This window comes from Natator depressus, chromosome 15 (assembly GCF_965152275.1).
Source record: "Natator depressus isolate rNatDep1 chromosome 15, rNatDep2.hap1, whole genome shotgun sequence".
NCBI classification, from domain to species: Eukaryota; Metazoa; Chordata; order Testudines; family Cheloniidae; genus Natator; species Natator depressus.
Genome location: NC_134248.1, coordinates 10,418,865 through 10,446,864, shown reverse-complemented (window position 1 = coordinate 10,446,864; position 28,000 = coordinate 10,418,865). Strand labels below are relative to the sequence as shown.

Sequence of the window (28,000 nt, the reverse complement as noted above, 5' to 3'; positions counted from 1 at the left end):
CCTTAATTTCCCAGACAGCTGAAGGTGTGAATACTCGAAATAGATGGATTACTACTGCTTCTCTGCCCTTTTCACCGGGAAGCGCACACATGGCTGAATTGCTTGAGATTGAATACACACTCAGGGTGAGGTGGCTCTCTAGGTTCAGAGAATAACCAGGGATCAAAGCCCAGAGACAGTACCATAGAAATGATCCATTTTATTCTGAAGAGAACTATTTACAAAAGAAGCTGTGGAGCATTGTTTTTACTAAAAATATGCCTTTATAGATGTATATAATACGTATCTTATAAAACCCATACACTTATTTACATTACTGCTACGTACAAAAATTACAGCACTGTGGTATGTACATATCTATAGATACATTCTTTCTGTTTGTCCCTGCTGTGTGCTTTTTCACTTTCAGTCTATGGGGACTGTCACTTCACTGTCTTACCCAGGCACGTCCCTTGTACCTCTAAGCTTTTGGTTAAAACAATCTTGCTTTGCAGTGAAGTGGGAATGGTAAAGAGGGTTTGCTGGATGTCCAGAATCCACCATCAATCCTAGATAGGGTAAGGCCTAAACACATCACCTGACGTCCTTGTGCGTGTACTGTTGCCAGTAAGCCCACTTTATTGCTGCTCTGCACAAGTTGTGCCGTAGACTTCACTCCTCAGTTTCTTTTCTTAAATGGATCTCATTTTCTTGTTGAATGGTACCTTGCTGATCTAGGTGTGTGTTAAGATAGTAAAGTGCGAGTGACTTGACTTGCATCTACATTTATTTGTATTTGTTTTCTGTACTATGCTCGAGTCTCATATATAACAATAGGCCCCAGCTGTAGACTTTGTTAAAGGGAGCTTCCCCGTAGCTAGCAAAAAAAATGTTCCTTGTTTTCCCACAGAGGCAGCGAGATTGCTTTGTAATTGTCGTGCAGTTGTGTGAAATGTGCAGCCTCCATCCTTTAACTGTGCAACTGTTGTACAAGGTGCATGTCTCCTCCCTGCCATACTGCCTGGAACTGTCCCTTAAGTACTGACGGGTGAAAATATTTTGTAGTGGTGTTTACTGCTGCAGATCCAATTCCTGGGCAGTGGTATAATCCCTGTATGCTGATGCTTGCCTGGGATATGGAATCTACTTTGCTGGGCTTCCTCCAGTTAGTGTTCTCCCTCCCAGTGACCTTTTTCAATAGGTTTGTAAGTGTCAGCTGCCCTGGGGGGAGGGGGCGCTGGCATGTTCAACCCTCAGAGGCAGTGAAAGGAGCCTGGACTTAATCCATCATCAGCTGTGCTGTCTTTGATGGTGAGTGCTCAAGGACAGTTTAAGGCAGTGGTGGGCAACCTGCGGCCTGTAGGCCGCATGCAGCCTGTCCGGGTAATCCGCTGGCAGGCTGTGAGACTGTTTACACTGACTGCCCGCAGCTCCCAGTGGCCGCGGTTCACCGTTCCTGGCCAATGGGAGCTGTGGGAAACAGCACAGGCCGCAGGGATGTGCTGGCTGCCGCTTCCCACAGCTCCCATTGGCCCAGAACAGCAAACCGCTGCCACTAGGAGGTGCGGACAGCTGTGCCTGCAGATGGTCAGTGTAAACAAACTGTCTCGTGGCCCCCCCCCAGTGGATTACCCTGATGGGCCACCCACGGGCTGCAGGTTGCCCACCACTGGTTTAAGGGACGCTGAAACATTTAGGACACTTAAAGCAGAGCATTAACTACGTGACACTTTGGGAACATCTTGCTGAGACGTTGTACTGATGCATAAAACAGTATCTATCTGGTGTTAACGTAGGTTTGTTGCAGTTGAGCAACAGCAGCTCAGCACAAGGACAATTTCCTCTGACCTGGTCCCTGGTTCATAAGCTCTGTCCTCCCCGTGTTCTGGGCTGAATAGCTCCCATGCCCACCCGTCAGCTCGAAATATGCTTGCTTTCCTTTCCCAACCTCTCTCAACCTTCCTACTGGAAAAAAAATATTGCAAAGAGATTAAGGACTAGCTTCTTCCTTAAACGAAGAGCTATGCTGTGAATTTCAATCACTAGCCTAAGCAACTGTGACCCACATCCACTCTCCCCTCCCAGCGAACATGATACAAAAGGCACCTTTCTTATCACTGCATCTTCATTGCATAACTTAAGCCCCTTTCCTTAGGATGGCGCATATACGCTCCCTCATGGCTATAGATTTCCCCTCCTCACCCACACACATGCTGGGTACGCAGCTTGGAGAGGACTGTAGGAGACCGGCAATTGGGAAATGAAAAGGTGACAGCAGCATAAAACCTTTCTGGAACAGGCTGTTGCCAGCGTCAGCTTTCTCTAACGGGGAAATGCTTATTTCATTGGTGGGAAAGTAGTTTTAAAGGAAGAGCTCTAAGTGGTAGTTATATGGCCTGCAGAAGGTACCAACCCTATTACTAATCTCCTACATGCTGCAGGACTTCTAGCACCAAAGTGTGTGCGTATATGTAGAGTAGCAGCATGACCATACTCCTCACACCAGGCTGATCAAAGCCTTCTCACTACAAGGGGAGGGTCTACAGCTACACTGAGCATAAGGGGATCCAAACTTCTACCATCAAGGCCTGAGTAGCAGAAAACATATACACAGGAGCTATGGTTGGCCCTGAAGATCAGCCCTATAACTAAAGCTACTGCTGCAATGCTGAGCAGTGGAAGAGCTACACCTAGGACCTGATTTTCAGACACACAACAACCCATTCCTATTCAAATCCATCAGTTTTAGGTGCTCAGGACTTTGAGATGGCAGGTCATTGGAGCCCAGTCCTTAGTCCCATTGAAGTGACTCAGATTTTTGGCTATTGATTTCACTAGGAAGATGCACAAGGCCTTTGGCCCGAAGGCTGAGCTACACTGAACTTCCCCAGCCAGCCTTTAGGCTAAGGGAAGAGTTGGGACCTGAGGAGTACTGAACATTCACAACTCCCATTCACTGCATGTTGAGTTGTAGGTGCTCAGCCTCCCCGATGATCAAATCCTCAATACTTGGGGGGGAGGGGGGTGGTGTCTGGAACTGACCAACAGGGAGCTAGCTTCACCTCTTAGCATTAGCAGATTTACAACTGCACTGAGCTGGAAGGGATCTGGATTCCTGATGCAGTATGAGTAGCTATGGAGAGCACCAGGGGGAAGAGAGACTTCCAGTCATATGCAGAGGACAATAAGGACTTCCCCCATAGAGTAAGCTACAGCCATGTAAACATGTTACGTTCCCAGGACCAATGCAACTACAGCCTGTGTAATCTGCAGGACAGCCCAGCTGCCAGGACTGGAGGTTGTATGAAGGCCACTCCTTTCCCCTACTCTTACTGTGACACCAGCAGTCAGTCCCCTGTATTGCCTTGTCCTGGGGTTGCTTATTTCCTTCTCCAGCATGAGAGAATGAGTTTAAGACAATTGGATTATTCTTCACAGCAGAAACTGAGGGGCCTGTGTCAAAGCGCCTAAAACGTACCCTGAAGTTTATCACTTTGCTTAAGGAATAAGAAAAGTTGCTCTCAGTTGGTATCACATTGTCAAACTGCAAATCTCCAATTCATGTAAACATTTTGTTCAGACCAGGTGGATTGTAAATAGTGCAGTCTCAAGGGTTAATTCCTTCACCCTTTGTGTTTTTCCTTTTTGGATCAGATGCAGGTCCATTAGGAAGCTGGGCAGTTGCCCCCAGCTCTAAGCAGGAATAATTGGAAATATTTCTCCTTTCAAATTAATTTTTCTTGAAAAAGGAAAAGAGACGGTTCCTTTCTGCCCCAATGGGCTCATCCCCCTGCTGCTCCGGCCTGAACACGGGGGAGGGTCTTGCACACCGCTTTGCTCTGTAGCCATTGGAGAAGGAATAAGCAGGCTGGCTCCATTCCTTCAGATGTTTGTCCATCAGCTGCTGGTCAATGACCCTGTGCATGTCATCCTGTAATAGAAGGGAAAAGGGATGCTCAGTCAGAAGCACAGCCAGGGTGTCAGCAGAATTTACTCATGGACAGGGCTAAAATGGGATTATAGAATGGCCATGATGAAAGGAGGAAGGGTGGAGGGTACAAGGACCTCATTTAACCACACAGCATGAGCCTTCATCAGCATCACTGGCTGCTCCTCAAGCACCAGACCATAAAGAGACAAGAAGTTTACCTTTTGCCCCACCATTGTTAAAATGGAAATCAGGCCATTCACAGTTTAATGTAGTTTAAGGGGTGGCTGTTTTCCAGGGTTTTGCTGATGCCCATGAAATGGCGCATCGCTTCCAGTACCCTTCTCCAAAGTCCCTGGCTTGTCTTTTCAGAGCTGGCTGGCTGCCATCTCCCCTCTCTTTGTCCAGAAAGCCACACAGATGAGGCATGTGACTGAAGCAGAGTCCAGGAAGGGACAGAACTGTAGTACTGAACCTAGAGTAGCTCTGTACTGAAGAGTAGGCAGGCCAGGTGACAGAGAGAAGGTGAGGGTGACCGCATACATGAGAACCTCTTCAAGAGGGAACTAAGGAGGTAAGGCTTCTTTTGATAATCAAAGAGAAACTACTGTCATGGGGTGTGCTACGGATGAGTTATGTGGCATTAGTACAATTTACTGAGGAGTATTATGGTGACTTTGTTTCTGATCAGTTTTCAAATAACATGGCACAGACCATCGGCAGTTGCCTGATCAGCAGGAGGTTATAATTCGCCCCTGGATCATCCAACACTTTTAAAGTATAAGAAACCTTCCTTCCCCTAAGTAACTTTCACAGCATTGTAACCAACAGGATTGCCATTTGCAAAAGGATTCTAGTCAACAGCCAACTCTAACATGATCCAGCAAGACATGACTTGACAACAGGGAAATCGAAGTTTAATAACCCCAAACCCAGTTCTGCTCCATTTGGCCCTAATGTCGTATGTAAGCAGGAGACCATCTTGTACATGTTTTGCAAGAAAACAGGATCAGAATTACCATCTTGTGTGAAATTTCAAGTATGTCAAATCAGCCCAAATTGACGAGGCTCCTTGCCTCTCAAGGAGGTTGCTCGCCCTTGCAATGTCCATGGGGGTCAATAGAACTTAGGGTCCTGCACTTAGGATGGAAGAATCCAATGCACCGCTACAGACTAGGGACCGAATGGCTAGGCAGCAGTTCTGCGGAAAAGGACCTAGGGGTGACAGTGGACGAGAAGCTGGATATGAGTCAACAGTGTGCCCTTGTTGCCAAGAAGGCCAATGGCATTTTGGGATGTATAAGTAGGGGCATAGCGAGCAGATCGAGGGATGTGATCGTTCCCCTCTATTCGACACTGGTGAGGCCTCATCTGGAGTACTGTGTCCAGTTTTGGGCCCCACACTACAAGAAGGATGTGGATAAATTGGAGAGAGTCCAGCGAAGGGCAACAAAAATGATTAGGGGTCTAGAGCACATGACTTATGAAGAGAGGCTGAGGGAGCTGGGATTGTTTAGTCTGCAGAAGAGAAGAATGAGGGGGGATTTGATAGCTGCTTTCAACTACCTGAAAGGGGGTTCCAAAGAGGATGGCTCTAGACTGTTCTCAATGGTAGCAGATGACAGAACGAGGAGTAATGGTCTCAAGTTGCAATGGGGGAGGTTTAGATTGGATATTAGGAAAAACTTTTTCACTAAGAGGGTGGTGAAACACTGGAATGCGTTACCTAGGGAGGTGGTAGAATCTCCTTCCTTAGAGGTTTTTAAGGTCAGGCTTGACAAAGCCCTGGCTGGGATGATTTAACTGGGAATTGGTCCTGCTTCGAGCAGGGGGTTGGACTAGATGACCTTCTGGGGTCCCTTCCAACCCTGATATTCTATGATTCTAACTTGAGGCTCTGACTAGTTAAATACAGCAATACAAATACACAGCACTTCCGATGTTCAAAGAGCTGTGCAAACACCAGTTCCTCACATAGGCACCTCGCTGGAAGCAGGTACAGTCAGAATCCCCAGTTCATGGATGGGGAAATGGAGGCTGTGTGGTGATGTAATCTGCCATTCTCAGAGCAAGTATTCTGTTCGTACCTGTCTCCTACTGCACCTCAGCTGACTCAGCCCTACATCCTTCAGAAGGTATTTGTTAGTCTGTTCTAAATTCAAAACAAAACACAAACAGCTACCCATCACTCATGGGAATGACATTCTGAAAAGCCAGGACAGTCAGGGTTGAGCTTTCACATCTGTCTTCTGTGCAGCCTGCTGTGTCCAGGCATTGCCAAGGTCGAGGCCTCTGCGTTCTGATAGCTGCTCTCTCGCTCCAGCCGGCTGTCTGATAGTCTCTGCCAGCAACAGGCAGCATTAGGCACCCTCACGCTAAAAGTCCTATTTTTGCGACACCTGAATTCAGGCTCTGCTGGGCTAATCCCGGAATGAGGAAATAGCCACCTGGCTGTGGCGGCTGATGAACTCCTCACGGCTGTCAAAACCTACTGTTTAGATGAACCCCACTGAGTGGTGGGGTCTGATTATGCAGAATGACTGTCTAGCCAGATGGCTACATAGTTGAACAAAGATTCGGCACTAATCAGACTCAGGGTTGCGTGAGTCCAGAAGATGACAATTTCCAACCCACACACATTCTATGCAGCATAACACTCTAATGGAGCTTGGTTGCTATGGACGACCATCAAATGCCAGTGGACACAGATGGCACATGCTCCATCACCCACCATCACAGCACGTTCAAGGGCCAGCTCTGATTTGGGATGTTCAGGCAGTTCAGAGCTCCAGAGACGTGGAACACCGTCAGTGATGCAGTGAAGGCACTGGGCTCCTTGGAATCATGTAAACAGCCTGCAGACACTTATGGCACCGTTCACTTTTACAGTGTCTTAAAATAAGCCCATTATTTACAGGGTAATAGGAGGTGATGTCTCACTTTACAAGGTGATCTGGTTAGTCACCAGGAGTGGGGAAATTGAATAATTTATCCTGAAGAGATTAACTTGTTTTCAGGAGGGAAAATACCTGCCTTTCTAACTATTCTAGTACACGTAATATAGCAATGTGCATTTTAGATTCCTTCTGACCCCAAAATATTTCCCCCTCCACCCCTTCCTAACTCTGTTTTCAGGCCCATTTTAGAAATTTAAATTAACCTAGGATTGTCGTACTGGAACACGCTGCAGTTCCAGTTTGTCCACTAGGTTGCCTTTGCCCTACGTATCTGATGGTTTAGAGGCAGATGGTCAACTTCCTACAAACACCTAAAACAACACACCTGGTCATCAGTAATGCTTGATCCTGGTGTGTGGGAGAAGGGAGAGAATCGCCCCTTGTGGCCTATTCACCCGATATCTCGAGGTGGATGGACTGACATCCCTTGTGATGTACTTGCCCAAAGCCCAGCCCTGTTATCTGAGCTCCTTAGGAAGCAGATGCAGTGAGCTGGAAGTAGCAGGAAGAGTGACAGGGCTGTTAGGGGGCCTGAAGCAAGGACAGATGGAAGAGTTCATAGTTTTTTAAATCAGGGCTGAAAAAAAGGGGGCAGTGATGGAAGAAAGTGAAGGGGGAAGGGGTCAAGCTGAACTTCATTATTCACTCCAGCAGCTTAACATCCTTTGGGCTTATACACCCAGCATTTCAAAGGGCATCTTCCCCCGTGCAGATGAGGAAGGCACTTAGCTATCTCCCTGGCAGATCTGTGTCCTCATTTAACTGTGGCAGACCACTATATATAATGCAGAGCAAAGGATAAAAACAGGGAGGCTGGATAGAGAGCCCTTTAAAAGCCTGTCCCAGGAGACATTACGTCTTGAGGGAGCTGACTAGACAACGAGAGGTAGGTCAGAGGTTAGCAGTTCAGTGACTTGCCCTGGCTCACACAGAGAGGCCATGTCTGAGCTGGCATTAATCTGTGGCTCCTAGTAGTTTGCAGCAAGGGCTACACAGGGATGGAGGGAGTGGAGAAACTGGGTGAAGGGAGCAGTGAGGTATCAGTTTCATTCAGTAAACCAAAGTATAAAGGGCTAATTTGACAGTGCTTGTGTATTCTGATTAGCTGAGGTGGAGCCTCCATTTTTAGAGTACATTGTTACACAGAACACGTTAGGTTTTGGGCGGATGTCTATGGAATAGAACACTGCGCCAGGACAATATCATCCCACTGCTGGAGACAAGCCTCGGGGAAAGCACAAGCATTTATCAATGCTAACCATCAAACCTAGTTAGACACGCTATGATCCAAACAATCTATTCCACTGACTAGCTCTCATATACACAGCATTAATGGCGTTTGCCTAGTGCAGTCGTGACAGTTGTTCACCACAGCATTGCTGGACAGCTGCATTCGGTTGTCTTAGAGCTCCAGAGGCTGATTCATTGCTGCCTTTCACCTGGTGGAGTCACTTACACCTGTGCAAAGTGGCTGTAACATGCTACTATAGCGGAATTCTGCTCTCCCTCCTGCCAGTGGTAACATTTCAGAGCCAGCTTGCAACGGAGTAAAAGACTTCACATGGTGGAAGGCACCAGAGAATCAGGCCCCAGGTTTCTTTCAGCTCAGGTGTTGTGGGCTTCTCCTACTCTACTAGGGTTTCATGCAGGTTTCCAACAGGCAGGCATGTCTTATTTAATAGTGAAAGTTAAAGGGAAGCTGTTGCATCTCTATTTGAATAAGCAACACAAAAACCCCTTTCATCATCTAAATTTTTCCCCGTTTGCTTTTGGGGGCACCACTGCTGCTCCTTATTCAGATAATGGTAGGCACAGGTAAAATTCAGTGAAAATTTCTAGTGACCCATAGTGTAAGAAATGGCACTTATTCTCACCAGTCTGATATTTTCCCATAATATGTGTTCAGTGGCAGATCCTGGGTTCTCCTGTGCAGCGATGTATGAATAAAAGACCAACCGGAATGTTTAATTCTACTGAGATCTGCCGTTTCCATACCCAAGCTGAGATGAGAATGGTTTATCTTGGTTGCATGCATGTATCTGTATAAATGTACATACTGTAAATAAGCTCTCCCCAGCTCTAGGAAGCTACGATACATGGCTATTTTTGTCAAGGGCCGTTGGTTAAAAGAGAGACTAAGAGAGCAAAACTATAGTACTTTGGACACCTCACCAGCGTCAAGATACAATTATGAATTAAACACAGCTAGATCAGTGGGAGCGTTAATTTAAATTTTCTAAAAATACTTGGGGTCTTGGGAAAAAAATCCAACACCACCCCCAAAATACTTAAACTTCATTTATATTAGATGGTTATCAGACATGAATGACTCTTTTTTTAAAAAAAAAAATCTACCTCTAATCATCTTTTCTGGTTCAGTAAATCAGGAGGCTTGGCAAAAACTTACTGCAATATAGTAATATATACATTTTTTACATGTGGAGTTCCATTTCTGATCTAACCTTCTGTAGTGGGCCACATTCTGCTCCCACTAAAGTCAATGGGAGCAGGATTGGTCCCACTATATTTCTGCTGTTTGACATTATATGCTATGAAATATAAAACAGCAAATGCCTGTTTATCAAACTACAATTTAGCAAAGCACTACACGTGGTAACTAAGAGTGGCTGAAACATCAGTCCAAGTTCCAGTAGTAACAAGGGATGTCCATAAAGCCTTATCTGCAGCCTTTGGGCTCTGTTGTACTGTCATCAGTCAAAAGATAAGACTACAAATTAAAAAAAACAACCCCAATTTTTATTTCAATTACTCTTCTAGGCATGTGAATGACACTGAACGCATTTTTAGCTATTAGCAGCAAGAATGTCTACTATGGGCATACCAGGCCTGAATCCCACTGCCTTCCACCTTTTGTAGTCACATGCATGCAGACTGGGTACAAAACACTACCCAATCAGAAATCGCCACTCACAGTGGGGGGTGGAGCTTAATACTCACTTTGCACAAATTTAAATGACTGCACAATGGGAGAATGGGCTCATGGTCCTTACCAGAGGCAGGGACACCTTGAATAGTCCAGTTTTTCCATGTAGCTTTTGAAAGACTTCTATCCACTAGTGTGGGGAGTTCAAGTTCACTTGACACAGGGCATGTCTTCAGCTTTAACGTGGCTGTGTAGTCACAGCACAGCGCTGGGAGAGAGCTCTCGCAGTGCTATAAAAAAACCGCCTCCACGAGGGACGTAGCTCCCAGCGCTGGGGCACTGTCTACCCTGGCGCTTTACAATGCGGAAACTTGCTGAGCTCAGGGGGGTGTTTTTTCACACCCCAGAGTGAGAAAGTTGCAGCGCTGTAAAGTGCCAGTGTAGACAAGCCCTTAGTCTTTGTGAGTTTGGGTCTGTACCTAGGGGGTTTCTCAGTTCTCGGTGAAAAGCAGTAATTTTTTGTCTCCCAGGTCAGTAGCTGTTATCATCTAGAGCCCGTTTGGTGGTCTGTGTAAAATAAGTCTCAGTCCAGGCCTTACTGGATAGATACTCCAGCTCTAAACTAACCATTACCTTGGCCATTTTAGAGATGACAAGGACTGAATGGATCATGGAGACTGAACTCCCTTCAACTCTAGAGAGGATCCCTCCTGGGCAGGACTGGGGTGCACTGGCTGGGCAACGTCCAGGAGTTTGCTCTATCCAAGCCTGTGCTACCTGCTCTGTGAATAGCCAGAAGGTTTCAGTTGCAAGAGCTATCAATCCAGCATCCTCCACTACTAAAAACAGAGGTAAGTTAGCTACTGTGTCATCCCATCAAGGCGATTCCCTGGTAACATCCATGGAATAGGATTTTTTTTTAAACTAATTAAGTGTGGGATTTTTTTAATGTATCTTCTAAATTTTGTGCATGCAATTGGATGAGTGCGATGTGTGTTCTCAGCCTAGAGGGAGAGAAAAGCAGTTTCCCTCATTCTCAGGCTTGGTCTACACTTAAAACTTACATTGGCAGCGCTGTGTCAGTCAGGGGCATGAATGCTGACTAAACTCCCAGTGTAGCCACAGCTATGCCAACAGAAGAGTACTTCTGTGAGCACACGTAATGTTGTTTGGAGAGGTAATGTTCTTACACTGGCAGAAAAACGCCTGTTGGTGTAGGTTGTGTCTACACTAAGGGGCTATGTCAACATTGCTATGCCAGCATAAGCTTTGTAGTGTAGACAAAGCCTGAGTGGGCAATGTTATGGTTTTAAAGTTTGAGTCCTTGCCCAGCTGTCACTAACATTGGATTGGCTTCCCAAATGACTGCTTCAATGTCAGATGTGTAAGTGTTGTCGTGGCATGGAAAGCTAGTTTCTATGTTCTGATCAGAAGAGAGAGAGTGCAGTGCCTGCAATGGCTTTTCTTGGCAAAAGGTTTTACATGCTAAAGGGCCAAATTGTGCTCAGTTACACTACTGTAAGTCTCTATGGACCAGTTCTGGGTTTACTCTGGCATAACTGAGAGCAAAGTTGGCCCTACGATGTAAAAAGGTTTTGCTTTAACTTTAAAACCCTTACCATGAAGCAATGTTTTGGTTATACAAAACTTTTCAAAGGCTGTTTGTTCTCGTTCATTATTATTCAACAAAATTAACTCAGTTTTATAGGCCAAATTCATGCCTGATGTAACTCCTGAAGTCAATGGAATTACACCAGGAGTTACAATAATTCTGATGATTTAAAATAGTAATTACCTGCTATGTTTTCTTGTTGACAGCCAGTTGTCCCAACACACATCAAACCCAGTGAAGGTTTCAAAGCAGAAGGACTTCCGGATTGGACACAAATGACAACATACTCTTCAGAAAACACTATTTCCCAGACAGACTCTATTAGCTTCCCTAAAATAGACCTGACCTTTCCATTCATTCCTCAGAAAGGAACAGCTCATCTCAGAGGTTTAATAAGATTTGTGCACATGCCAAGAGACATTTGCCATCAGTTTACCTGTGCAACCTCACTTAAGTCAGTGAGTTGTGCAGGTGTAAGTGATGGTAGAATTTTACCCTTATAGACCTGTTCAAGCCAATGACAAGACTCCCACTAGTTTCAAAAAGAAAAGGAGGACTTGTGGCACCTTAGAGACTAACCAATTTATTTGAGCATCAGCTTTCATGCATCCGATGAAGTGAGCTGTAGCTCACGAAAGCTGATGCTCAAATAAATTGGTTAGTCTCTACGACGCCACAAGTCTTCCTTTTCTTTTTGCGGATACAGACTAACACGGCTGCTACTCTGAAACCTGCCACTAGCTTCAGTGGATACAGAATCATACCCTAGCTTTGGAGAGGAAAACAGGTGTTAAAAAGAAACAGCTATAGGAGACAGACAGTGAATTCCAATGGGCACCTTTCACTGTGTGGAAATGATCATGGAGGATGCCACATGTAATGAAAGTAGTGAATGGAACAGAGGCTAGTGTAGTCTGTGAGGCACACTTTCCTCACAGCAGAGAATGAAACAACACTGGACTTGGATGTGATGGGAGAGTGAATGAGGTGGGTGGGATGGAGCGTGGGAGCTCACCTCAAAGGCAGGAGGGGTGTACGACTAAAGCTGTTGGTACGGGAACTGAGAAAGGCCACTAGATCAGAAACCAAAGGAGCCAGATAGTAAAAAGCCCTGAGGAAGCAAACTGTAAGCAGGAGAAAAAAGAGAAACGAAAACACAATGGAGTTACAATAGGAGAAAGGTTGCATGGGAGAGGTTTCTACTGGTCAGGTTGGATAGTCAGTGCAGTCATCATTTTACGCGTTCTGTAACAAGCTACAGCAAATCAGGGATTGAGCAATCTCTGTCTCTCTGCCTTGGTCCTTGTCTCTCCTTCCATTTGTTTGTATCTTTTTTCACACATCCCTCCCTCCATATCATTTGTCCAAATTAATAACTACTATCTCTTATTTCTCTCAAGCGATCTCTGGCTTTGTGTGACTTTGGTCCTAGTGGCTCCCAAACTGGAAGAACCCAGGTTAGCCATTTTACCTATAATTTGGAGTGCGACTGAGTTTTCACCTTTCCATCTAGCTAGATTTTCTGATGGAAAAGAAAGCATTTACATCTGTGTCCTGAAATGGTAGACCCCAAATGATCAGTAATGGCTTCCTTGCCTCTGTTCCCTATCTGAAAAGGAGGCACAGAAGACTGACTGAAGTTTTTAGAAGATTTAGTCCTGCTACACGTGAGTGTCTTCAGTCAGCCTGTTGTTCAGATAGTAATCTGATCTGAGATGGTCAATGTCTCTGACATATGGACATAGGAAATCTAGAGTAAGGAACCTTTGTCCCTGTACAGCAAAACTTTTCCATATCCACATCCCCGAGACCGAGCCAGGTCACAGCTGTTAGAAAGAAGGAGCTGAGTTTTGAAAAAGGGGTGTACCTGTCACCAGGGTTATGGGCAGCTGTGAAATTAGAGTTGGTTCCTTTAGTTGTTCTATCCCCATATTAAATAGTTGTTTCTTTATAGTATACTGTAACAGCCACTGTCTGCAAGGGTCCAAGTCCAGAGATCACTCCCCTGCTTTAACCCTGGGGCTCTCAGGGACTTGTGCCCTTCACATTAGTGTTTTATTACTTGAGAAACAACAACTTTTGTATTCCAGATATATTCCAGCTTTAAGTGTGACATGAGCTTACAGACAAGAATGAGTCAGCCTGTGGATCTTTCACTTCCTCAACCAGTATACCCCTTCACCTTGAGCCAGTGATCTGTAAGTGCTTCCCACCAATGCTTCGTACTGATGTTGGGCATCACCTACCTGCCATGCCTCAAGCTGCTGCGAGAGGTTCAGTTTCTGTTGAATAGCATCCAGTAGCTGACTGTTCAGAGACATCATGTCGATCTTGCACTTGGCTAGTTCCATTTCCACTGCATTCTTCCTGGGGGAAAAAAGAGAGACATGGACAATCTCAGAGCACAATTCAATTTTATCTAAATCAATTCCTGCAGGTCTTCAGAACCACCTCACCAGTGTTCACTGATCTCCATTCAGCACATTCAACAAAATCAGGATATGGAACCTGGCATCAGATCTGCCAAAGGACTCTGAATATTCAGTGGGTGACTAGCTCCAGCTTCTACTGGGACAATGAAAAGGAGATGGATCCTGTAGAAGGGACCAGTTCAGTAAGCCACCAGGTGAGTAGAGCCCTTATCATATGGAGAATACTTCTCTGTAGAGGGGGAATGGAAAGTGGGACATACTCTGATAAATTGTTGTGTAGGCATCCAGTGTTAAGACCCTGGCCCAAACAGTTTATACTTGTAAGTCTTTATTCAACCATTTCCTGTGCCTCATATGCCCAAGAAATAATATAAACTGGGAGGGAATATCCTGGCTGCTAATTTTAGATGCAAGTTTGTTCTGATATTTGTATCAACCACATCTGATTCATCCGCTACCCTGGAATAACAAACAACTTTCCCCTGCTTTTCTGCAGAAGAGTGGTCTGGGAATTAGTTCTTATGTTATAGGCAGAGTTGGTAGCACCACCTATGCTTAACGACGCTCAACACCTCCCATTAAAACACGGTTCTCAGTTGCTTATAACTTTGCCAAATTAACTGTTCAGTCTGAAATTTTCCATGCTGGGTGTCTGCCTGAGGCTGAATTGTTTTAGAAAGTTTCAGCAAAAATGGCCCGAGATAAGAGGGAAATACACTTTGTCCATGTTAATAATAATCTTCCAACTGCTCCACTGAGACGGTCTAATACCTCCAGCCTTTGGAGCAGGGTTTTGAAGTTTGGCAGGGGATGTTACCCTGGTGCTTGGGATGTGCCTTTTGCTGTTTTTTATATCTGTATGTGCACGCACAAACACTCTCACCTAAAGCACCATCCCACCCTTCCCTCGTCTGCAATCAGCCACAGTCACTGTACACCCTCTCTCCAGTAATATCTCTCACACCCAGTTCCACACACCATAAATATTAATGGCTTGTCCCATGTGAACTACGAGGGTCACCTGAACAGCAAAAAATCTGCAGATCTCCAGTGAAAGGCCCCAGGTCTGAGTGTTTCAGAAAAATATGCTTCTATTGTAAAACAGCCCATCACTGCTAGATATTAACAGTAGAATTTATGCATCCCCCAAGTGACATAGTTGCCATAGAGACAGCAGAACTGGCAACCCATACTGCTATTAAATGTCAAAGCAAGCCTTTTGCACCAATCAGCAGCAGGGATATTCCCTACTTCTGCCAACAGATGGAGCTGTTACAATGGCATTCTGAAGGGATTTGGTATCCTTTGGGACACTGTAAAAAACACTTGACAGATCGTATAATTTAAAAAACAAAATGAGCCATTCTGTATGCTTGCTTATCTCCCCTCCCTCCTCATATACATGCATGTTTTTGTGTGCTTTTCTCCTCTTGCCAACCCAGCAAGGATTAGGCATTGCTGTAAGGAAGTGGGCTGCATTGTGTTCCGTCTTGTCTCATTTCACCGGAGGTTAGAGAGTCTCCTCTAATCTAGAATAAGCAGAATACAAGTGCTTTTGCCCTTCTTTCCCTTCCTCCAGAGCCTGGAGTTCTGAACTTCATGTTCCTCCCTCAGGCTGCCTAAAACTGAGCCAGCAAAGATGGGGAGGGAAGGGGCAGACTGGGGAGGTAAAAAAAATGAAAAAACGTGGCATAAAAGACTGGATCAAAGTCATGGGAGGGGAAGGACAGCAGGATGCAGTAACAGGGTTGCACAGAGAAAGTAAAGCAGGAGAAAGGGAGAGCAGAGAGGAGGTGGAGCACAGAGGCAGAAGAACAGGATAGAGGAGAAGCATAATTAAAGGACCAGAGGATTGCAGTAACAGAGATTCACAGAGGCACCAGAGCAAAATGGAAGAGGGGAGCTGGAAGAGCTATGGAACACGTTAGAGAAGGTGCAGTAGCAGAGTTACACAGAGGAATTGGAAGGGAGGCTGGAAGAGCAAAAGAGAATAGGAGGAGGAGGAGGAAGGGACCAGTTCCAATATTTGTATTCCCTTCCCAAATGGGGCAATAGCCATCTCTTGGCTTGATGAAAAGATCTGTCCCCCAAACTTGATAAAAATAGAATTTATGGAGTTTCTTTTAAATGAGAGCAGAACTGCTGGTTCCAGGAACTTCCCGGGATCAGAACCCCTGTCACAGGCACTTAGCAGGACTCCTCAGCACTCAGAAGTGGGAAGATTTACCACTTTACTGGGAGCAGCCTGGCAACAAAGCTGCCCCCAAAGTGTCTCCTTTGAACAAACTGGTGGGTAAATTCTGAGACCACAACCCAAACCCTTCTCTGTTCTTCGATAGAATTCTAGTTACTTGGCAATGGCCTCATCTCGATCCCTGATGGCCTTTAGAAGCTGTTCATTTGTCTCCTTATCTTCAGCTGACCCTCGGAGCCTGTCCCTTTCCTCTTTCAGCGCAGTCATCTCCACACTCAGCAGCGTCACCTGTCAGGAACAGGAAGAGGACCGTCAAACATTTCTTCTCTCAGGGTAAGAATTAGTATGGCTGGAAGGTGCCCAACTGGCATCCTTGAAGAGAGAAGTCCTCTCATCACACAGCAGTTAGCATGAGCAGTAACTGGCCTCCACTAGACATGTGCCTCAGCTCTGATCTGAATGAACCACCTTGTAAAGGTGAGAGTTTCCAGTCTCCGGGCCCATCAAACCTTTGCCTTTACAGAGGCTGCCAACAATGGTGATAACTGAAGTGGTGGCTCCTACCTGAAAGGCCTATGCGTTGCCAACTCACTTGACATGGGCCACCAAACGCGATCAGATGGCAATGACTCCACTCCATTACATTTATCGGTCACCATGGATAATGTTAGAGGCCATTTTAAATGCTCCACTGCAGCCCCTATGATCCACCGTAAAGAAGATGGGTTGTGATCCCGCTATCTCAGCTGCATTACAGCCACTGAAGGTTCACTGTCGAAATGTTACTTCCTCACCAAGGGACTCCTCTATTGATCCAACGTCCTTTCAGCTGGCACTCTAGTCTCTGACCTTTCCTTGACATCACTTGGGTTCATATACTTTCAAGTGTCCCCCTCCCCTCCGCAATAAGATTAAAAAAAAAAAAATTTTTTTTTCCTGACTGTCTTTTCTTTAGAAGCAGTGAGCAGTTAAAAACAAACCTATACAAGAGTGATGATGCGAAAAAGGCCACTCAGCTCTAAGGAAGGAGTTACTGGCACTCATCACAATTTTAATTAGACTTTAAAATACATGTAAAATATTTAATAATCTGAGAATCTATTTACCCTTTAGTCCAGTCCAAAGTGAATTAATAGTGTATGAAATCATGAGGGACTCGCTCTGTCGCAGCTCTGCAATCTTCCATAGGCATTTAGTTTCTTGGTCTGCTGTATGCAGGAGTTCCATTACCAACATACTGCACTAACACCTTGGAAATCTTTCTGAGATGCAACAAACTACCCTTCTCTAAACCTCACTGGTGGTGGGAAGACAGCTAAGAAGTTATCCACCACATCGATACTTACTTTTCCACTGTCACTGGATCTGCCATGAATCTGCTTCTGGGCATGGACAGATTGTGGGAGATGAATGTACACAGAGAAACTGCTTTTGAAGATGGAGTTGTGATGACAGGTGAAAATACAGTACTGGCTGGCAAGTCTTTCTGGGAGGCTGAAGGAGGGGGTGAGATATGTTCACTAGGCTGAAGTCCTACACAGTGTTGGACTCTCCATGTCCCAGTAAAGAATACAGAACCACAGAAATATAGGGCTGGAAGGGATCTCAAGGGGTCATCTCGTCCACCCCGTGTGCTGAGGCAGAACCAAGTAAACTTTAGACTATCCCTGAGAGTTGTTTGTTTGACCTGTTCTTAAAATCTTCCAATGGTGGGGATTTCACAACCTCCCATGGAAGACTATTCCTGAGCTTAACTACTCTTATAGTTAGATTTTTTTCCTAATATCTAACCTAAATCTCCCCGGCTGCAGATTAAGCTGATTACTTCTTGTCCTACCTATCATTTTTGTTGCTCTCCTGTGGACTTCCCTCCATTTTATCCACATCTGTCTTAAAGTGTGGCACTCAGAACTGGACATAGTACTCCAGCTGAGGCCTCACCAATGCTGAGCAGAATGTGACAATTACCTCCCAGCTTTGACAGATGAGGTAATGGGTTGTAATGGAATTAACTGTAAGAAGCTACCCAATACTTTGTCTGAAGTATTGCTGGGAGCACCTCTTTCATCCCTAGGAAAGGCTCTGGCTTTAACTTGAATCTTCTCCATGTTAGCATATTCCTAAGAACGAAAGAGCTGTTCCCTGTGAGATTGCCACACAAGCACTAGGGAACCCTTCAAAGATATGTCTGTGTATTAACCATTCATACAGTGGGAAAGCTCCTCATTTGTGTTTGTTCAACTGGCCCTGATTGGGAAAGCCACCATGCTTATTCCCAGGAAGGGGCAGGCTATACAGTCCCAATACAGTACCTTCCTCCAAGTGGCAGTGGTCAGAGGTTCTAAATGAGCTGTAAGACATTGCATTAGTGTTTTTTCCCCCCTAGGAGAGGAACACAGTTCAGAGCAGGTGGCTGGGGAGCCCACACTATTTCATCCATCTAAAGCAGATGAGCTTCCAAGCAGAGGTTGGAACAGTCTTTCAGCATGGGACAGTCTATAAGAATTGACCGGTTCCTTTGTTCACAGATTGCACGGCATGGCAAGCCCTGTAAATATGCCTGTTATCATTACAGGGACAGTGCCTTCTAACACCCCTCTGGATATGTATATCGGTAGCTGTGGATGTACAGAGGGGTGTACAGGAGAAAACACACCACTTGGTGGGAGTAGAATGGAGCAGTCATTCACCTGCCCAGCAATTTTCTTTAGCATTAAACAAGATTTTCTGATTGTTTCTCCCACGTGGTTACTTACCCTATGGAAACTGGTGCTTTGAGCAGTCAGCGCGGACCCACTCTAGATGTGCATGGGCCTGATCAGTGAGAGAGTGGGTTTATTTTGGAATAGCAGTGTTCACTGGGCAGCATATTCACTCTGTGCTGCCTCATGCTCCCATATCGGGGCGTAAAGAGTGGGGTGGCTGTGACCCTACTCAGTTCCTGTGTTGCTGAGGAATCTGAAAAGTGGTGACAGAGGATGGGTTATGGGACTTGCACTGACAACAACAGCATCCTGAAGAACCACAGTTACTAGGGAATGGTGAGTCTTTCTTCTTCAAGGTTATCAGCGTGGATCCCACTGTAGGTGACTGGCCACTAGTACCTTCCCTGAATGGTGGGAGTGAGGGGTCTCAGCTGTATCGGTCAAACAGTGATTGAAGTACCACTCCCTGAATTTGGCATCCGACTAGGCAGCCTTATCAAGTGCATGAAGTCAGTGGGTTGCTCTGTGTAGCCTTATAGATTTTGGAGATCACCATGTTCCTGATGCAGGTGGAAGATGCCGGCTGTACTCTGGAGAAGTGTGCTTTGATGTCTGGAGGGAGATGCTTGCCAGCCATTTGCTAGCAGGTGGATCCTGTGTGATGAGATAGCTTAGTCTTTTGATATGCTGGATGTGGCCTGAAAGCCTTGCTTCTGGTGAGGTAATAGAACAAAGCATTAGAGAGGTCTAAGTAGGCGCTTCCTTTCTCCTGGCGCTGAAGGGGGCTTTGGGAAGAAGGCTAGTCAAGCAATCCATTGGTTTAGGTGGAATTCTGAGACCACTGTAGGGATGAACTTGGGATATAGTATCAGTACCACCGTGTCCCTATGGAAGGGTGTGTAAGGCAGTCTGGCCATAGGGCTCAGAGTTCATTAACTATCTGTGGTGAGATAATGGCCACAAGAAAGAAGACAGGCTTGATGTTAAGGTGGTGTACAGAGCATTCTGACAGTGATTCAAAGGGGGTATCCACAAGCTTTAGAAGGATGGCATTGAGGTCCCAGATGGGAGTTGCGTCTTTGACTGGAAGGCAAGCCCTGCAAGGGAGGCCTTTGAGGAATTTTGATACTGTAGGGCATGCGAAGACCAGCTATGAGTGTACTGGAGTGCGACAAGCAGATATTGCAGCAAAGTGAACGCTGGGAGAGTTGAATCCTAACCCTGCATGATCTTGGATATTATTCAGGTGATCAAGTCATGCCGAGACCACGTGCCTTGCATCTGCCAGTGGTTCAGGTAGGTGCCCCAGCCTGTCCTTAATGCGTCCGTGATAAGCATTATCATGAGGGAAAGGACAGAAAACAGCACCCCTTTTCTTATGTTCACTAAGTCTAGCCACCAATAGAACTCTTGCATGACCCGAGGCACTGAACAGCTTCCTGTGATGTCTGGACAGGAAGTATACAGATGTCAGCCACAACTGTAAGGGCCATAAGTGAAGTCTGGCAAGTGGCATGTATATGGACACTGACATGTAGTCTAAAAGTCTCAGACACGTATGCACTGTCTGAGGTAGGCTCTTGCCAATCTGGAGTCAATTAAAGCTCCTCTGAACTCATCTGCAGTGGCATGAGAAAATGTCTCACAGTTCACAAGGAGCCCCATTTAAGAGAATAGGGAAAGGAGGTATTCCAAGACTTAGAAATCTCATGTTGGAACGTGCTTCAGCTGGTCGTCCAGGTACAGGTGGACATGGATTCCCTACCTCCTTAAATGCTCTTCCACCACTGCTAGGCATTTGGCTAATATTCCTGGTGTTGTGGAGAGTCCAAAGGGCAGAACCTTGCATTTGTAATGGTTGGGCCCCACTGTGAATCTTAGGTACTTCCACAAAGCCATACATCTGACCCACAAGAAGTACGCATCCTACAAGTTGAGAGCCATGAACCGGTCTTAAGCATAGAATGACAGAATAATGGAAGTATGCTGAACCAAAGACAACATATGTATTTGTTGAGTTTCCTCAGATCTAGGATAGACCAAGACCCCCTTTCTTTTTCAGAATGAGGAAATACTGGGAGTAGAAGCCTCTTGCCTTGAGATCCTGCTTCATCTCGGAGCCACAAAGGAAAGAAGCCACTTCTGTTAGTAGTTGGCTCTCATGAGAAGGATCCCTGAAAAGCGAGGCAGAGGGCAAAGAGTGGAACTCAATGGGGTGACTATGGGACAAGTGTCTTGATCTCCAAAGTCTCGGCAGTCCTCACAAGGAACTCCTGGAATGTTTTAAAGTCATCCTTTGCTGGTGCCATTGCCGTTGGATACCACTGCATCTAGCAGCGAAGGGTGGAGACCATTTAGTGGTGAGATGAAGCACGGACATGGCTCAGCCCTGGATCTAGCCCTTCCCAGTATTCAGGCATCAGTGGTCTGGCCGGGGATGCTGCTGGGGAGAGAGATCTCTTCCTTTTCCTCAGTTCGGGAAGGCTTTGAAGAAGTGTTTAGATTGAGCTGCAACTTAGTGGGTTGGATACTTGCCGGGTTCTGTCTTGCTGCCACAGCCAGTAAGAGGGAACCAAGACAGGGTTGCAGCCATCCCACCTTTATGCTCTCGGATGAGGCAGCACAGGGTGCATACATGGCTCCTGCCACTCCAGTTCCAATCTCGCATGTGCACACCTACAGAGGGATCCACACTGAGACATACTTGAAGAACATTGGGTTAGCAAAGATTGACTCATACAGGGCTCTGAAAGGTGTTGCCAACAGGTCTTCTCAGGATATGACTAGACGACCTCTTCCACATAAGCAGAGCGCTCTGTGGGAATGTGCCACAATCCTGTCTTACAAAGCAACATGCATTTCAGAAGGTCCAGGGAATCTCATGGATTGCTCACCTGGCTGTGAAGTCTCTGCAGCTCCTCCAGGCTCTGCCTCAGCTTCCCTCTTTCTCCCTCCATTAACTCCCTCAGGGCTCTTGAGTCCTCACTTGTTTGCCTGATCTGTTCTTCTAAGGCATCATCATCACTTCTCCGAGAACTCTGGCAAAAAGAGAGAAACATCTTGCTGAGCTTTCATTTATAAGTTACAGTTTGCATTAGTTTTGTACTGATTTGGAGACAGCTCTAAGAGAGTAAAAAGAAGTGGGAATTTCACTCTGCAAGAGCTCTGATGTTACAGTACATGTTCATATATATTTATACAGTGTCCAGAGGGCTCACAATGCAAGCAGTCACAAACACATCAACTACGATGAACACACACACAGCCCCTAAGCCTGGGTAGAAAGAACACACACAGGTGACTTACCTTAGCACAAAGATATACAGACACGCTCCCCACTTTGTAATCCTCTGCCCTTATCTCTGAGTACAACCCAGCTCCGATATTTCCCTCTTCATACACTTATTCCTAACCAGGTTTCCATGTTTAGGCCTTTATATGTTATCTCCATTCTCCCTTGAACAAATACAATCTTGTATTCTTGCTCAACCTTTTATGATTCAATCACAACTCCTACAGGCATTGAAACTGGTTGGGTCAGGGTTCCCATTCATGTCTGAGGTTTGCAAGTACACATAGCCTGCTGGCTTATTTCTGGATGTGCCACTCCAGAATGGAGCTGCCTTCAGGTTGGCTATTTCCTTGTGGGGAACACACAAGTCTCGAGGATGAAGCAAATGGAGGGCCAAGATGTGATTTTTGAGTCTTTCTGAAAGGCTACACATTTCCCCACTATTTTACTCTGTCATGGAGGTTGTCCCAGTCCTCCAAAGAGAGGATCTGCAGGTCTCCTCCAGCATGATTCCATTCAATCACCTATTACGTTAAGTTTCTGAGTTCTGCTTCCATCCTCAGTACTCCAAGGCAAACAGTAGGTGCTATTCTGCTGTAGAACATTCCCTCTTCCATGCATAGGGGCCACCTCTGATGGCTTATCACAGGAGTGTTTGTATCTATACTCTATAGGGACCCCAATTCTCATGATAACTCTTACCTTGATTTTCACTCACTGATCTCTTTATATCATTGCAGTTTAAAACAGTGTTGGGAGACTTTAATCAGAAATGAAGGTGAAAGAACCAAAATACCATGAGAAACTTTGCAATATTTTCAAGCTGGCTGAAACTAACACTAACTAGAACTCTTGCAAGAAACCCTGATCTCATGAGTTTTCCAGAGTGATTTCTAGACTAGAGAGATTTGGATGAGTATCTGAACAGAACCTTGATACCTTTTGAGGTCATAAGCTTAAATCCCTTGGGTTGGCATGTCTAAATACTGGCCTACTTGTGATATGTGAGATTGCTGGAAATGGGTTGTGTACCCTGATGTCCCATTTTCAAGGCCACAAAAGAATTCTGAAAGCCCACAGAATTAAGGATCTAAAATAACCCAGACTCTTCCTTGCCTAGCACCAACACTGACACCAAAAATCCTTCTCTGTTTCCAAATACCTACCGGGGAGTCTGTGCCATCCAGAACACTTTGTATGAGCCTCTTCAGCTCATTGAGACCGGCACGTAGGCTGCCAGCGGGGACATCTTTGGCTGATGAGGTTTCTGAAGACTCATCCATGGAGGAGTCTGTGGAGACTGCAGAGTCTGCGCTGTCATTTCCTCTGAGATGAGAGCAGAGGTACCTGACTTGGCAATAGGCCTCCCAGAGCTGCAGTCTCAGCTGGAACAAGACAGCATTATATTAGTCCATGGCTTTAGAGACCCATGAGAGTCTACTGTTTGTAGACCTCCAGAATGTGACCATGCCCCATTAGCTAGAAAAGTCCTTCGATGCACCCTATCCTAGATGTAATATTAATGAAAAACAACAAGTATTTATCTAGTGCTTTTCATCTAGAGGTCTCAAAGTATCATTACCTGCATTGCATATATAGGGAAACTGGCACAGAGAGGTTACTTGGTTTGCCTAATGATACATGGTGAGTCAGCATAAGAGATTGAGACAGAACCCAGATTTCCTGACTTACAGCCCAGTGCCATGTCTACTGGATCACATTGTCTCCTTGAACAGCCAGGTCTTGTACAGCCCTTGCTCTTTTCATCTGTGTGCATGCGCACATGGATTTTAAATGTACTTTACAATATGTGTTAACAGTGCAGCCCTTTCGCTCTCTCCTAACTGGTGTGGTTCTGTACCCCTAGGTAAGTTCACACAAGCATACGCACGTGTATTAATGCACTGCTATATCAGATGAAAAAAAAGTGTTGGATGACTACAGTGTGGTTTGCAGTAGGCTGTGACTGTGGGTTTCTTAACCGATATAAATAGCAGCTTTGCAGAATGTGGTGTGTGATTGCCGATTGCACTAGCCTGCCATGCTTTCCAGCTACTAGCCGTGAACATGTTTACACGGGTGTTCATACGGTGCACATTTACAAAGGTTCATATGCTTCCCCAGTGTGCAAGGATGATCATACCTGTTCTCTCTCTTGTTCCAGCTCTTCTGCCTCCATGCTCTGCTCAATCTCAGATAGCAGGGATGTGCTGGTTGTGTTGAAACTTTGGAGACTTCTCTCCTCGCTAAGCTCTTCTACCTTTCCCTGGAGCTGCCGACAGGACAGTCGCACCTCCTGGAGCTCCAGCTGACTTTGATGCAGCTTCCAAAGGAAATCAAAGGAAAAAACAAAACTAGTGAATATGACTGAGGACTAGATGAATCTCTCAGCTCATGAAGGACCTTGGTGGGAGCCCTGAAAAGACGGGCTTTTGTGGGAGGAAAAGACGCATATGGGAGGAACGGTCTTTGCTGGCTTGTCTAATTTCTAAAGTTTAACAGTCTAAGACATTATTACCAAAACTTTACTCTCAGCTAGAACTAGACATGGGCTGGGAACTAAAATATGCTGAAGACTCAAAATCACCAGGTTAGTTAAGGCTAAGATGTATTATGAAGAATTCCAGAAGGAGTTAAGGAAAAACTAGGTAATTAGACAACATAGCAACAACTGAATTAAAAAAAAAAAAATCACGCAACCATTTGTGTTTCAAAGAGAGATAGTTAAACCCTGGTCATTCAAACCCCAATTAACCAAGATTCACATATCCATCGCATCTAAAATTCACAGAGAAACATTTCACTAATTTGAAACTCCAGTTATCTGAAATGTTTCAGTTATCCCTCAAGGCATTTAAATCAGGGCATATCTGTAGTGAGAGGGTACACAACTGAGTAAACAATTAGTTACCAATATATTGTCACATATATTTTTGTAAGTGATATAAACAGAAAGTAACACAAATATATTAGGTCTCTTGTTACACAGCTGGTACAAAGTCAAAGCAGTAAACCCCAGTATTGGGTGCAATCACTTTCTACACAAATAACAGGCAGACAGAAATTCAATGGACACAAGTGCATGGGAGGTAATGTACATTAAAAGGAACAGTTTAATCCATCTGTTTACACTGACAGGTTCTGAATTAGTGATACCTAGATCTTTTTCCTTAGAGGCTATCATTATGGATGGCTTAGTGTACAACCGTGTTCAAAAAAGCAAAGATGCTAGCCTGTACTAAGTAGGGGATAGAGCGAAGTATGAAAAAAATACTATGTTACAATGATGGTAAGTAGTCACCTTGCATACCGCATTCTGCAATGGTTCCCTCATCTTAAGAAAGACAGCAGAAAAGGTCCAGTGGAGGACAACAAAATTAGTTAGAGGCATAATGTGGTGGGGGCAGGGTCCAGATGTGGCGAGATGAAAAAAGACTAGGAGTAGTAGTTTGGAAAGGAGAAGAGTTCTGATAGGGAATATTTTTATAAATACTGTATACTACAAAAAAAGCAGTTGGGAGCTCCTATTTAACGCTCTCCCATCACATGAGAACTAGAGGGCACTTGCTGAAATTAAAAAGGGGAAAAATAAATGAATAAAGGAAATATTTTAATGCAATGTATAATTAGTCCATGAAACTTACTTGTGCAAATTGAGGCACATAGCTTAGTAAATTTCAAAATCTGATGAGACTTTTATCTATGAATAAATTACATTAATTTGAATAAAATTATAGAGGCTGGTGAAATGGACAGCTCAGGGTGTAAGTAATGGCAGAAAGAGTCTTTCACCTCTAGGTCACCAGTTCAAATCCACACCAGGCTGGCAGCAGATTATTGAGCAGTGCTCAGATTGTAATGACTTTCATCTGCATAAAATGAATTGGTGGGTCTCAGTTCAGTTCCCAGTGGATGGGTGTCCAAATCACAAACCCACTATCACAACTCAAATTAACTGGCCCCCAAAATGGCAGTCTCACATCAGAGAGGCCAAGGACCGAATGGGTCAGTGGAGACTGAACTCCCTGGATGGAGTTCCTCCAAGCCCAGACTGAAGAACAGTGGTAGGGCAGAGTGAGAAACTTTCAGTTTTCAGGACTGTTGACCCTGAGTTCAGGAAGAAATTATTTCCCTCATCTACTATGGTAGAACAGGATTCTAGTTAGGTGCATTATAGGAGATTTTGTACTTCCTGCTGAAGAAGCCAAGGTCCAACAGAAAATACCAGGCTAGATGGACTATCAGTCTGTTTGTGTAGCAGTTCCTATATTCTTATATTCCACAGACTGGCAGAGAATACGGGGAGCTAATTGCCAAAGAATAAAAAAGCCGGTATAGCCACAAACCTTCAGTGGGTAGGGTGAATTGAGAAAAGAAACCATAAAATATCACTCACCACCCAGAAACAGGGCCTATAACACTGACATAGCAACTTGTTCAACATCGTTCCACGAGTAATGTTTACTAAGAGATGCTGAGAACTCCATGGGCATGTTTTGCGCACTTTTGAATAGTGACAGATCTGAGGCTGGCTACCATCCTCTGGACCTCTGCCCAAAATAACCATAAGAGGACCTTACTGGAGTCAGTCCCAGTAAGAAATCAGCAGAAATGTAACCAGGTTCCTCAACCTCCATATCCTCCACTGAAGTACCTGTTTTCCTTGATTAAATGTTCTCATTCCTTGTTCTAATAGTTCATTTTTTCTTCCTTTAGTCTCCTCTGTGAGAGTTCCCATTCTCCGCAGGTCATATCTAGGCGCTAGCCACTCTGTTGTTCCTCTGTGATCATAAGAGTCATTTTACTCTTCCTTTCGTCTCTTATCTCCAAATTCCCATTCTCTTAACTGTAGGTCCTATCCCAGAACCCCTCCTTTATCCCTTCTTAGCTTTCAGAGTTCCATTTTCTCTTTCATTTGAGCATCTCTCTCCAGCTCCTGTTCTCCTCACCTGAAGATCCTTATCATGGCTTTGTCTTTCCAGGACCAGCACTCGCTCCTGCAGTTCCTCCACGGTTCCCTGAAGCAGATCGTTTTCCTCCATCATGGCACTAAGGCGACACTCCAGCTCCCGCTTCCTATCGGTAAGCATCTTAATCTGAAAGGGAAAGAGAGCTCGAGTTGTGCTCCAGGCTTTGGGATTTTTCTTTTTTCCACAATGTGGTAAGAGAAAAGCAGCAGGAACCAGAGTCTGTCTGTGTCTGCACCTGTATGAGAGAGATGGTGCCTCTTTATGCAACTCAGAGCTTAGGAAGAGGCTGAAAGAAAACGCCTCCCACCAGAAAACTCTGTGGAGCAGAGTGGGAGTGCAACTCCTGAGACGCTGGAATGTGCGTTGCCAGGCAAACGTAGAGGGAGGGAAGGGGAGAAAAGAAACCACTGTGTACCTTGGAATTTCCTAAGAGTTACAGTAAAACATGACCCTGCCCTACCCACCCTCCTAAGGATTAAACCAGACTATAAAATTTGCAAGAATGTGAAAAGCTAGTTACTCAGCCCAGCTTTATTACAATTCTGTTCCAGGTGTGAGCAAATGTTGGAGTTCCCAGGAAGGGAACCCTCACCCTCCTGCATTTCTACATGGCCACTTACTGGAATCCCCAGGAGAGGTAGGGGTTTGTGTGTGTTTCTTGCTATGCCCTTTGTGGGTGGTAGGGATTGTGCACCTTGTTCTTTGCTGTATGTTTGGTTTGATGATTTCTCACCACGATATAATTTTATGCTTTAAAAAACAGACTGATGGTTTTGTGCAACAATTACTGATATCCCCCCAACAATTACTTGGTTTAAAAAAGATTCATGCCTTTCAGTTGTCCAGTGTCCCTCATCACCTGTGCTTGCTGCAATGTGCCAAGTCCTTTCACTTAGCAAGAAGCTGCATATAGGATGAATCAGCACTAATAAAGGCCACCGTTTGTTTAACCAGGAAAGAGAATACATTTTCCCATCAAGCTGTCTATCCAGGTTCTTCTGCAGTGTCCACCACCATAATACCTGAGTGCTGGGGATGTGTTTTGTA

General features: G+C 45.1%; 1 protein-coding gene and 1 long non-coding RNA gene across 3 annotated transcripts in view; one reads left to right on the top strand and one right to left on the bottom strand.

The window, feature by feature from the left end:
* Positions 1 to 4: 4 nt before the first annotated feature.
* Positions 5 to 28,000, bottom strand: part of BICDL1 (BICD family like cargo adaptor 1) — a 68,132-nt gene continuing 40,136 nt past the window's right edge. Inside the window, exons 4-11 of one of the 2 annotated variants that reach the window (XR_012642001.1) lie at positions 26,933 to 27,079; positions 24,127 to 24,306; positions 23,150 to 23,368; positions 21,586 to 21,729; positions 16,144 to 16,274; positions 13,607 to 13,727; positions 12,376 to 12,484; positions 3,778 to 3,910 (exon numbers count right to left, since the gene is read on the bottom strand). Coding sequence is in view for 1 of the 2 variants with exons in the window: in XM_074972774.1 (XP_074828875.1) it covers positions 3,710 to 3,910; positions 13,607 to 13,727; positions 16,144 to 16,274; positions 21,586 to 21,729; positions 23,150 to 23,368; positions 24,127 to 24,306; positions 26,933 to 27,079 (1,143 nt within the window). In the remaining variant the exon portion in view is untranslated. Of the gene's footprint in view, positions 3,911 to 12,375; positions 12,485 to 13,606; positions 13,728 to 16,143; positions 16,275 to 21,585; positions 21,730 to 23,149; positions 23,369 to 24,126; positions 24,307 to 26,932; positions 27,080 to 28,000 lie in introns of both variants that reach the window. The other variant, XM_074972774.1, reaches the window with a different exon arrangement.
* Positions 13,435 to 16,314, top strand: LOC141999400 (uncharacterized). The gene is made up of 3 exons (XR_012642002.1): positions 13,435 to 13,558; positions 13,798 to 13,986; positions 16,211 to 16,314. It is a non-coding gene; the product is annotated as an uncharacterized LOC141999400 (long non-coding RNA).